The 12,995-nt window shown below is 38.6% G+C and overlaps 1 protein-coding gene across 4 annotated transcripts in view; it reads right to left on the bottom strand.

The window, feature by feature from the left end:
* Positions 1 to 12,995, bottom strand: part of tnn (tenascin N) — a 57,970-nt gene that overhangs the window by 6,371 nt on the left and 38,604 nt on the right. For 3 of the 4 annotated variants that reach the window (XM_048163952.1, XM_048163950.1, XM_048163951.1), the window contains exons 7-8: positions 3,655 to 3,918; positions 1,494 to 1,757 (exon numbers count right to left, since the gene is read on the bottom strand). In XM_048163952.1, the coding sequence (XP_048019909.1) occupies positions 1,494 to 1,757; positions 3,655 to 3,918 (528 nt within the window). The remainder of the gene's footprint in view (positions 1 to 1,493; positions 1,758 to 3,654; positions 3,919 to 12,995) is intronic. The other variant, XM_048163953.1, reaches the window with a different exon arrangement.

Below are 12,995 nucleotides of genomic sequence, written 5' to 3' on the forward strand. Positions count from 1 at the left end.
TACTTTTGTTGGTCTGCTTCAGTTATTTTTCCATTTTCTAGGGTTTATCTCAAGATTAAGAGGTGGCCAGTGAAGTTTTTGATATAAGAGACATGAAACTGTTTTGTTGTGTGAAGTACTTAAGAAGAAAAGACATCTATGTACATTCTAGAGGCATGTTTGTCATTGACTATATAGGACTTGAATGTTATTGTGAATGTGATTTCAGAACATCATGAGATTCTTGGGCACATCAATCTCTGCGGATCCTTGTTGACCCTAGAACAACATTCCAATCAACCAATCAGATTTGAGGGATAAGTTTACCATTAATGTCAAGTTTAGGCTCACAGCAAGTGTTAGGGGCTTCTACACCTATCATTTCCCTCTGATTTTAGGGATAAGTTATGGGTAGGGTTAAGCTTAGGGGTAGGGATATGTTTTAGACAGAAATGTTGTTCCAGGTTCAACAAAAGTCTTACTTTTCAAAATCATGGTGACCAGGACTCAAACAAGTAAACCTGTAGGGGGCGCTGTAGTTTCTTCTCATATGCCCAGAGCTTTGATTGTAACATTGATGTCTCTCACTTCTTTGGTCAAAGGTTAGTAGGAGTATGTAATTCTAAATTACCGGATGAGACATTTGATTAAAGGTGAAGCATGTCATTTCCTCACATGTTAAGACTTGTTAAGATTTGTTACCTAAATTCAAACTGAATGAATAAAATAAACTTCAAATCTTTAAGTTGAGTTTACTCTAATGATTGACTAAACCAATACTAAAGTATAAGTTAATATAATGTATATGAGTTTACAGTACTCATACTTATTGGTTTACGGCAATCGGTTTCCTCAAATAGTTTGAGTTATCGTAACTTATCAGGTTTTACAGTGCATTAGTGGCAACAAACAGAATTGCAAATTTTTTCATATTGTTTTTTATCTATCTATCTATCTATCTATCTATCTATCTATCTATCTATCTATCTATCTATCTATCTATCTATCTATCTATCTATCTGTCTATCTGTCTATCTGTCTGTCTGTCTATAAACCTTCAAACTTCAAGGCTTTCTAAACTTTCTACACAGTTATATGAATTAATTTTAATTCAACTTCCTTTCATATTCAAATTGCAATTTTGCATCCGGTTATTTTCCTCAAATTCTTCTATTTTTTTTTCAAATTCAATTCTGATTGGTGGACGACCCTAGGATATAAGTATTTTAACATTGAAAAAATGACACACAACACTTTTAATGCTCATTTCTACATTACAGACATGCATGATTGAACAGTTTATCTGTAGAAACATAAGGCTACATGTCTGAGTGCAGCACAACAACCACTGGAATTTGAACCAGGGTAATTTGAAAGTCAAATTTAGTGCATCAGAGGAAAATCTCTCCTGAAAGGCCTTGTTAAAAGCCTTATTTCTGCAATCAGATAAACGGTTCAAAACAGAGAACTCTGTGTTAGTTTGCATGAGCCGATTGGGAAGACAATTCAAAAACCTGTTTCTGTTTCTGTTGAGCTCTTTTTGCTAGAGCGTGGGCCCTTGATGGCCCACACATAGACTGTGTAGACAACACCAGGCTTCAGACCAGTGAAAATGTAGGAGGTGCTGTCAGCTCCTACTCGAACCTCCTGACCGAAGCCATCTACAGAGCTGTAGCTCAGCATGTAGCCATCAATGTCAGCCTGCACCTTGTCCCACGTCACCGACGCCGAGTCCTCTGTCACCTCCCTGGTCATGAGGTTAGTAGGAGCATCTATGTCTAAAAAGCCATTTGTACAACAGTGTAAATACACAACATTGTTGCATTAAAGCCATGCAGGTATAGGCAGTGCAGCAGAGGAGATGTAAGATGATGCATGTCCATGTAAAGGAATCCTTTTCATACTGATACAATTAATGCAGGATGCAGATAGCGATTGCTGTTATTTCAATCACAGTTTAACTTAATTTCCCTTTTGGATCAGTAGTTTTTTTTATATCTAATCTGATGTTGGTTGCTTTTTTAAAAAGTTGAGTGAAAATAAATTACTTTAATTAATGTAAATTTGAAAATGCTCTGTGCTTATGAAAAGTGCAATTTTCTCAAATTAGTGTTCAGCTTGATTAATGGAGCCAGCAGGTTCTGTTAGAACGTTGCAATTCATCACTACGACACAGAGACAGCACTGAATGCTTTATAATATTATTTTTAAAATCATGGCTTCTATAAATGTCTTATATGAATGCTTATGGGATTTTATCAAAGCTGGCAAGAATTTCTTGCAAGCACTTCAATGATATAAAGTTATAAGTTATAAATATTATATATATTTATAACTCATTCTGTACTTTTATGCTGTTATTTTTTGTTGTCATTTCAGGAACCTCCAATCCACATTATTAAAATGTAATCTATCCTGAACAAGACAATATGACAATAATGAGCTACTTTTTGACTACCTCAAATTTGTCAACCTGATTGATACTTTGCATTTAAATTGAAGATTTACACATTAAAGTGAAGCAGTAACACAATACAAACAATGGTATGGTAAAATATTGTAAAACAAAGTAGAAAAAATATCATGCTCAGACAGTGTGAATAACATTTGCACAGAGCAAACATGTTCCAAGATGAGTGATGGTTGATTATTGTACAATCAACAGAGATGCTAATGCACTCAGTATAAAATATTAACATAAAATCTGCATTACTACATTACATATTAAAATATCTGAAGCTAATTAAATCAACTACAGTAGCAAACATTATGAAACACTGTCATTTGTAAGTTCAGCTACTATAAGCAACATGATTTCCTACAAAATAATCTAAACTTAGGTTTGCTGATTACTGTAAGCAAAGCCTCAAATATTCCAGTGTAGATCTTCCATTATTCATGCAGTTTGTTATCACAGTGTAAATAGAAATACACAATGAGGCTCACACTATAGTGCACAGATTTCTTCTAATGCTCTTTAGATGCTGTAATGTGAACAGTGATAGATGGTTATGGAAACCCAGCAGAGGATACGCATGGCTACATTTGTTATATATCCAAGTGCTTCTGTTTGGGTTGTGTTTCCTGACTCTGTCTGTCAGCTGCTAATGCACTTAGAGCATCTGGTTTACCGTCTACAGCAGCACCCACTGGAGAAATAACGTTCTCGTTCTCTCTTTTAAAGTTGAATTGCTATTAAGGAGTCTTATTATTACAGCAGTTGGCAGTTTAAAAGAGCTGAAAAAACATCACTTCTATATCTGTTAATGATGCTTCATCTTATGGAAAATGGAAAATACTAGAACATTATGGCTCCATGATATGCTGTTGAAAACTGCTGCTTGCAACACTGATTCTCAGATAACATACATAGAGATAAAATGCGCACCATGCGTCTGCCAAATGCACATATGTAAATGTTTTCTGCAAGGCGTGCATGCAAAAGCCTTGTTGGAGAGACAAAATCTCAGTCAAAAGAAGTAAAATCAAGCAAGGAAATGACTGCTTAGATGCACATGAAAACATCTGAGAATGAGAATGCCACTCTTCCATTCATTGAGAAGCTAGAAAGATCAAAGCCTAGTGGCAAGATCCCTTGAGGGAACACTTGAGATGAGGAAATAAAAACAGAGAGGGTAAAGCCCCACATCCTCACCCAGAAGGTGAACAGCTTACCCGTCTCAGCCTCAGTCATGCTCTTCCTACTGGAACGAGAGCCCTTATAGGCCCAGAGGAAAACTGTGTACAGGACTCCTGGCTTCAGAGATGTCAGCTGGTAAGACGTAGCGTCTGCTCCCACTTTAATTTCTCGGCTGGTGCCCTCTGCAGACCTGTAAGTAAGCATGTAGCCATCGATCTCAGCACGAACACTATCCCACGTCACAGTTGCAGAGTTCTCTGTCACCTCCCTGGTTGCCAGATTGTTAGGGGCATCAATGTCTGTTGGAGAAGTCAAGGCATTCAGATAAAAAAATACAATGCTTGTTGTACAAATAAAAGTGAAAACACTTTCTGTCTTAGTATTTCGTCCAGAAAAAAAAAAACATTTCAACAATTTCAATTAATATTTAAAGGGCTAGTTCACCCAAAAATGAAAATTCTGTCATTAATCACTCACTCTCATGTCGTTCCAAACCCATAAGAGTTTCGTTCATCTTTGGAAAACAAACGAAAATCTTTTTGATGAAATTCGAGAGCTTTCTGAGAGCTTCACAACTGACACTTTGATGCTTCAAAAAGTTCATAAAGAAATCGTAAACCTAATCCATATGAAAAGAGCGGTTTAGTCTAAATTTTCAGATTGAATTTAGTCTTTTTTTCACATATAAACATTGATCGGGGAACATAAACAGAAGGTCAACCTGCTTGACGAGCAAGAACAAACCTCTTCCGGAAGCTCAAACGTGCTGCAGTGGTCACCCTGCGCGCCTAATAAACAAACTCCAGCTGGTCCAAAAGCAGCTAGAGCTCTTACTAGAACCAGAAAGTATGACCACATTAGCCTGGTTCTGTCAACACTGTATTGGCTCCCTATTAAACATCGTATAAATTTTAAAATTACTTACAAAGCACTAAATGGTTTAGCTCCCCAGTACTTGAGCGAGCTCTTAACAGATTCTAGTCCCTCACGTCTATTGCGATCTCAAAATTCTGGCCAGTTGATAAATGACTGCTGGCAGTAGATCCTTTTCCTTTTTAGCACCTAAACTTTGAAACAGTCTTCCAAGCATTGTTCGGGAAGCAGACACACTCTGTCAGTTTAAATCTACACCAAAAACACATCTCTTTAACCTCACATAACACATTATCTACTTCTATAGTTCAAATCATGTAAATTGTTAGGCTGCATAAATTAGGTCAGCCGGAACCGGGAACACTTCCCATAACACCTGATGTACTCGCTACATCATAAGAGTGGCGTCTACGCTAATATTAGTCTCTCTCTGTTTATCCCGAGGTTTGCCGTAGTCTGTCAGATCCAGGCCATATCCAGATGAGATGAAGGACCTGCACCTCGACACGACGACAACGCAGCCCTGAAGTTTCAACTAAACTATCCCCTGCAAAGGCCTCATTCCCTTTCCTTTCCCTATGCATAGATAAAACGTTATCAAAATGATTCCAGTTCGCATGGATCCGCGTAAACGACTAATAATTCTGTATTATGCGAGTTAGACAAGTAATTTGGTGATGTCACTTTGTAAAGAAAGACTAAGCGTCTGCGCACATACACATTCAACTGTGCATACCTATAGACTAAACACGTAAACGAATGGTAAGAACGCATTAAAAGTCTTCTGTTTTCAGTTAAAAAGGTGTCATTTAAGCGGCCCCTAAGTTAATAATTAACGATTTTTACAACGGAAGTGATTCAATCAAAAACTTACTTTAGCTCGATAATAACTTTTTCCTAGAGCTACTGTAGCTATCTGTATTGTAAAAAGCACTACATAAATGAAGATGACTTGACGTCAAGCAAACATGTTTACTTCTGTTTACCACAACTGATGTGTGTGAGTTGATGAATGATTATATGTGAATATAAATTCAATCTGTTCATCATATAAAGCGATCGTGTCTCTTCAGAAAATTTGGACTAAACCACTCAATTCATATGGATTGGAAGGACAGAAAGCTCAGATTTCATCAAAAACATCTTCATTTGTGTTTCGAAGATGAACAATGACAGAATTTTCATTTTTGGGTGAACTAATGCTTTAAATCCTTGCACAAAATAAAATAAATAAATAAAATCAATAATATTTAAATATTTATTAAATAAATGTACTAGGCTATTTACTCACAATTGCATGATAAAAAAAGACTTCAGATATTTCATTGAAATTCTCATAGCCTTTTTTGTTCTATAAATTTTAATATATTTTTAAATGATTTATTAAAGTATTTTAATAAATAATGCTTAAATAAAATATTTGATATTTAAATATTTATATACACTTTTTTTATATATTTACTTTAAACTCAATACATTTACTTCCCACACCCCCATAGCACATGGATTTTTTTAAGTTACCTGACAAAACATTTTTACAGTGAATTGATTCTTCGTGAATTCATTAATAGATGGTAAACGTGTAGTATTTCGTATGCAAGTGAAAGTAACTGCAGGAACAATATGCAGTTAAGATTTTTATATTTCATCAGGCTTATGGATTCTCAATTATCAAGACCTGAAGAGCTGAGGACGTGCGCAGGGTCATATATGCAATGCGGTATGCATTTGTGAGCAGCTCCAGTGGAACCAAGAGAGTGCCCAAGCAAATGCAATGGAGGAAGTGAGGAGACAAGGAAAAGCAATCATCATTTAGGCTACGTTCTGTGACTGTGGCAGGGTTAGCCGAATGTCACCATGCTTTCCGCATCATGGAAACTGATTCCCGATGCCTTCCAAGATTGCTAGAATCCACAGCTCTCATTTTATGCTCTCTGATTGCCAAGGTGGGCTTATCATTTTTGACTTGTCTGGGTTTGAGACATGGACCAGAATACAAAACAACACCTTACACCGGATAGCAGACAATGCCAATGCTAAATGCATTTGTGAGACATTGAAAACTTCATAATACTGCAATCGCCAAGTCAATATCTCATTACACAAACAACCACTCATAAACCACGTTATGATGTGCCAAACAGCTCTTTTCTGTGTTATTTCTTATACACATAATATGTGCTTTGTCAAACAGCATGTGGCCAGAGGGATTGAGCTGAACTGCCAAATGTATCTCTATTCCTGTCTCTGACCAGTGAAGTATAGTCAGATTAGAAAATATTTCTCCCATATTTCTCTGGACATGTATCAAGCTTCCAGGCCAAGGTACAGCAGGGGAGAACAAATAAGCTGAAGGCACTTTTCTATCAAGGAAAACTATTTATCCATCAGGAAAATCAGGACAGAATTAATGTCTGTTTCGACATTGTAGATTAGCTGTGAAGATGCACTTCGATGCAAAATGATGCACAGAACTTGACTTGTGGGTGCATTAATTTCATCTGCATTTCATTTAGCACCTCATGAGTTTTAATATAAGGAAAGAAGCTCAGACTGCGATGAATATACTTTAAGTATACACCGATCAGGCATAACATTATGGCCACTGACAGGTGAAGTGAATAACACTGATTATCTCTTCATCATGGCACCTGGGATATATTAGGCAGCAAGTGAACATTTTGTCCTCAAAGCTAATGTGTTAGAAGCAGAAAAAATGGGCAAGCATAAGGATTTGAGCAAGTTTGACAAGGGCCAAACTGTGATGGCTAGACGACTGGGTCAGACGACTGGGTCAGAGCATGCAGCCCCATAAGCAGTTTGTTGCGTGCCTCCGTGGTCCAGTTCTGATGGTCACGTGCCCACTATTGGCGCTTTCGGCGGTGGACAGGGGTCAGCATGGGCACCCTGTCCACCGCCGAAAGCGCCAATAGTGGGCATGTGAGCATCAGAACTGGACCACGGAGCAATGGAAGAAGGTGGTCTGGTCTGATGAATCATGTTTTCTTTTACATCACGTGGATGGCCGGCTGTGCGTCGCTTACCTGGGGAACACATGGCACCAGGATGCATTATGGGAAGAAGGCAAATGTGAAGCTTTGGGCAATGTTCTGCTAGGAAACCTTGGGTCCTGCCATCCATGTGGATGTTTATTTGACACGTACCACCTACCTAAGCATTGTTGCAGACCCTGTACACTCTTTCATGGAAACGGTATTCCCTAGTGGCTGTGGCCTCTTTCAGCAGTTTTGCCACAAAGCAAAACTGGTTCAGGAATGGTTTGAGGAGCACAACAACAAGTTTGAGGTGTTGACTTGGCCTCCAAATTCCCCAGATCTCAATCCAATTGAGCACCTGTGGGATGTGCTGAACAAACAAGTCCAATCCATGTGTTGCAGCCATTGGCCTCCTCGTTAGAGCGTCTGACTCCCACGCCGGAGACCCAGGTTCGAGGCCCATGCGGAGCGGGGTGAGTAGGACCTGGGTAGAGGGGTTACACATGGAGGCTCACTCCTCTGATCTCAAGAGATGCTCGCATTGACTAGGGGTTGCAGCCTTTGGCCTCCTCGTTAGAGCGTGCGACTCCCACGCCCGAGGCCCGCGCAGAGCGGGGTGAGTAGGACCTGGGTAGAGGGGTTACACATGGAGGCTCAAACTCGCAACTTAAAGGACTTAAAATCTGCTGCTAACAACTTGGTGGAGATACCACAGCACACCTTCAGGGGTCTGGTGGAGTCCATGCCTCGATGGGTCAGGGCTGTTTTGGCAGCAAAAGGGAAACAACACAATTTTAGGAAGGTGGTCATAATGTTATGCCAGATCGATGTAGAGCTCGGGGTACGAAAGACAAGAGAAACTCCTTTGCATGCTTTTGTAAACTGGTGCATCTAACAGTTAAGATGTGCATGTGTTTGTAACTATATTTTGTAACTATATACCATAGGTACACTATGTAAATGCAAAGTGTACTATTTTAATAGATTAAAAAACATGTAAAAGTTAAAATTGGCCTTGCTCAAGAGAAAACAAACACCATTTGTTTTAATGATTTTGAAAGCCCTTCTTGGTAAATAAAGCTTTAAAGTAGCGCTGATCAAGATGTGAGGGCTTGTTTACCCACTTCTGGGACATTAAGTTCTTTGAAGCAGTCCGATCCAATGATTCATTCATCTGAACAAATGATGCTTTAAACTCCCTTGTGGTGGCAGGAGGTGAGGACACGTTGATTTCAGGGTAGAACAAAAGTCTGCGGCAGATTGAATGTCTTCAATCATAAAAGAAACATCCACTATGAGCAATTTTTTTTTCTTTTTACAAAGGCTTTTCATTTAATTTAAAGTTGTTTGTTTATGGTTCCCAGGGATTTGAAAAACTCCACAGTGCTGTTCAAGTCATTGATGCTAAAAGAGACCAGTTTGGGGGGCCCTCGTAAAGCCCACAATCAGATCTATAAATTTCACTGTTCATTCTCAGGTCAGTGAATGCTTCAGTTGTAAAACATAAGGAATTGTACATTCAAGAGTATGGTCGCCCTGCATTGCATTGGATAACAAGAAGAACAATATACACTCTGGTTTCGCTGTGATGCACATTCACGGAATATGCCATGTCCATGAGGATGCATTGAAAAACCATTTCCTGTTCCTACGGTTTGGTGAGACTAAGTGTGGGAGTAACTGGTGCTGTAATTCATAAGTTGCTGAGCAGAGGGAAAATACTGTCTACCGGAGGCCCCTCTAATAGCTGTTGTAGCTGTCAGGAACAGACTCAAAGGATGTAGTGCTACCTTAAATTTAAAGGCACAGTCAGATATTAAATTCACACTAACCCAAGCACTTTTTGAAAATGAGAATTTCACTGTGGCTCAGATTAGGTAACAGAAATCAGATGGGTCTTTATATAAAATGTGCAATAACACCAGGGCTGGCGCCACATTGGTGGGACGCCCTGGACTATCCTGTCCCCTCAGTCAAAATGATTGTGAAAATGGATTTCAATGATTAAATACAATAGACTATTAAAAAGAATCACAATTGCCAAGTGCATATATGCTTTCTAGCATTAATATTAGGCTACTATAGCAACATTTTGGTTAAGGAGAGTCTGTTTCGCAGTCACATTTTGACATTTACCTACAAACTTCCTGCGACACGAAGAACGCAGCTCTACTGAGTAAGCTAAAGGTATGATGAATAATTTTTTTTATGTTTTGAGGGCTAGATAATTGGTCAAAGTTAGTTGACTATTTCACTGTATTGCTATTGTTTGTCACTGGTTGCAGTTCAGGCTGTTCTAACTTGTGATAAAATCATGCATCTGTTAAATGCGTCACAATGGGCATGTGTTTCTTAGTAAAGCAGACACAATTAATTACTTTTGGTGGTGCTGGTATCATGGTAACTTGTCTGTATTGATGGTAAATTGTGTATCTAAGACGTATTTATATCTTTTGGTTTAAAACATGTTTTTTGTTTTCATGGATATCAATGAGTCGAATTGACCTAGGGAATTTTCTTTTTTGTTTTATATATTAATATTATTCAATGCTCTGCCATTTGTATTTGCTCGGTAGCTTTTAGGGTGTGTTCACACATGTAGTTCAGTTCTCTTTGTTCTTTTGGTCCAGACCAAAAAAGAAAATTATACATTTAGCCCTGGTTCACTTAACGTTCACACTGTCATTTTTAACACTTAATCTAAAGATACAAAAAAAAAAAGTATAGTTATTTTTATTTATGACCGAACTTGTTGAACATCCAAAACGTTGTGAGCTGGGCTAAATGCACTTGCTGCATGTGCGTACATATGATGGAGCTGATAACTCGTGAAGAGCTTATAAAATGTGTAAAGGTGTCAACACACATAAATGGAGATCTGCTGCGAGGAGACGTGGTTCAGATGCCTGTACTGAACTGTAAAGGGCAACATCGCAACTATGACAAGAAAAAACAGGTATGCTTGACATTCTTTTTAGGGTCACATCTTGTGACATCATACACTGTTTTTGGTTCGTTTACATGTCTGCGTTCATATTTCAGTCGAACTGCACCAAAGTTCGTTTGAAAGCGGACCGAGACCCATCTTTTCAGGGATCTCAGTCCACTTGTTTGGTGCACACCAGGGTTCAGATGGCAGTGTTCACACTTAGTCAAATGAACTAGCACAGCAATCGCACCAGAGTTCTTTTTAATCAAACCAAACTTGCCAAGTGTGAACATGCCCTTATTTTCATAGCTGTAGTAGTGTCAGGTGTTCATAGTCCAACAAATATGTGAATGGGCCACATATGTTCCGGCTCTGAATAACAACTATTTCTTCTAGAAGCCACTTATTACCAATATACAAGCATTCTGAGCCAATGCTCAAAAGATCCAACACAGAGCTAAAGTGTCCAGCGACTTTTCTGGCAACACCCCGACTGTGTGAAGTAAATTTTCTTTGCTTGGAAGGGATTAGCTCTGTTGGACTAATATGAAGTCAGGTGTTAGCTAACTGACAGGGATAAAATAGCCTGAAGAAGCAGTGTGCTTTCGGTTGAAGCTCATTTAAAGTGATAGTTCACCCAAAAATAATTAGCATTCTATGTACTCACTCTCATGTTGTTCGAAACCTGTATGATGTTTTTTCTTCTGTGAAAAACAAAAGATACTTTGAAGAACGTTTCAACTGTTTGTTTCCATACAATGAACATCACTGGACTTTAATATTATGGGCAAAATAAAACACATTTTTCAAAATATTTTATGTGCTCCACAGAAGAAAAAAAGTCATACAGGTTTGGAATGACATTAAAGGGGATAGTTCACCCAAAAATGAAAATTTGATGTTTATCCGCTTACCCCCAGCGCATCCAAGATATAGGTGACTTTGTTTCTTCAGTAGAACACAAATTATGTTTTTTAACTCCAACCGTTGCCGTCTGTCAGCCGTATAATGTGGGTCAATGGGAACTTCTTTTATAAGAGTAAATAAAACATGCACAGACAAATCCGAATTAAACCTTGCGGCTCGTGACAACACATTGATGTCCTAAGACACGAAACGATCAGTTTGTGTGAGAAACCGAACAGTATTTCTATCATTTTTTACCTCTAATACACCACTATGTCCAACTGCGTTCAGCACTCGTTTAGTGAGGTCTGATCGCGCTCTGACAACGGAAGTAATATCTAGCACTGATTGAAGTATATGCGTGAGTACATCACTGCCGTTGTCAGAGCGCGATCAGACCTCACTAGATGAGTGCTGAACGCAGTTGGAAATAGTGGTGTTTTAGAGGTAAAAAATGATATAAATACTGTTCGGTTTCTTGCACAAACCGATCGTTTCATGTCTTAGGACATCAGTGCGTCGTCACGAGCCGCAGGGTTTAATTTAGATTTGTCTAAGCAAGTTTTATTTACTCTTATAAAAGAAGTTCCCATTGACCCACATTATACGGCTGACAGACGGCAACGGTTGGAGTTAAAAATCATTATTTGTGTTCTACTGAAGAAACAAAGTCACCTACATCTTGGATGCACTGGGGGTAAGCAGATAAACATCAAATTTTCATTTTTGGGTGAACTATCCCTTTAAGGTGAGTAAAATGATCTCAATTAAACCAATACCTAGTATAGTAGACAGCTTAAACGCAAACGGTTGCAGCTTATGTGATACACGTGTGCCTGTATTTCTGTTACAAACTATTATTTGACCACTATTGGATTTCATATTTTGCTATATTTATGTAGCTACTGTTGAAAGGGTGGATTCTTGAATCCATTGCCACTTCAATGTATATCCTTTTGAGTGGTTTATAATCAAGTTATTAATCAACCCTTCTAAATATTAAGCGATTTGTCGACTTCTTCAAGCTTATGAGATTTAAGTATAGACTGAGATGTCTTTTCACTGGAACATGTTCTCTCCTTGTTTTTGAGAGAAGCACCCAACACATGATAAAACATATATTGACTTTTCTAGCTGACCAGGACAGCCTAGTTCACTGGGGTCACTCAGGCCTGTCTCCTACGTGACCAAATCACTGTTAAAAGCATTTACTTTACTTTTCATTTTCAATCACTAGAGAATAATAATGACGAATATTGTCTGAACCACTTACTGAGAGAAAGTCTGTTTTGGGAAAGTCAGAGCTAGAGCTCAAACAACTCGAACATTGTGTGTGTGAAGCTGTGTCTTTTGTTATATGTCCTGACTTTAGTGAGGTGAACAAGTGACACCCAGGGGAGATTAAATGACCATCTTCAGACAAACAGAAGCCTTGAAACGCTGATACGTGACCATGGTGGGTCACTTCTTACCTAAACCAGGACCCCTGCTGTCATCCATAGAATCAATGGATATATGCTTCAAACTATATGTCCATGTGTGGAGATTTTCCAAATTTTGTCTATGTCTTAACCAATGAGAATCATTAAACCTGAAGTAATGATGTATTTTAGTGACCTGTGTTGAAGCGGTGGGCAGCCGGATTTTTGGTGCGGCGCCCCAGGAGCGATTG

Source organism: Megalobrama amblycephala, linkage group LG17 (assembly GCF_018812025.1).
Source record: "Megalobrama amblycephala isolate DHTTF-2021 linkage group LG17, ASM1881202v1, whole genome shotgun sequence".
In the NCBI taxonomy this organism is placed as follows: domain Eukaryota; kingdom Metazoa; phylum Chordata; class Actinopteri; order Cypriniformes; family Xenocyprididae; genus Megalobrama; species Megalobrama amblycephala.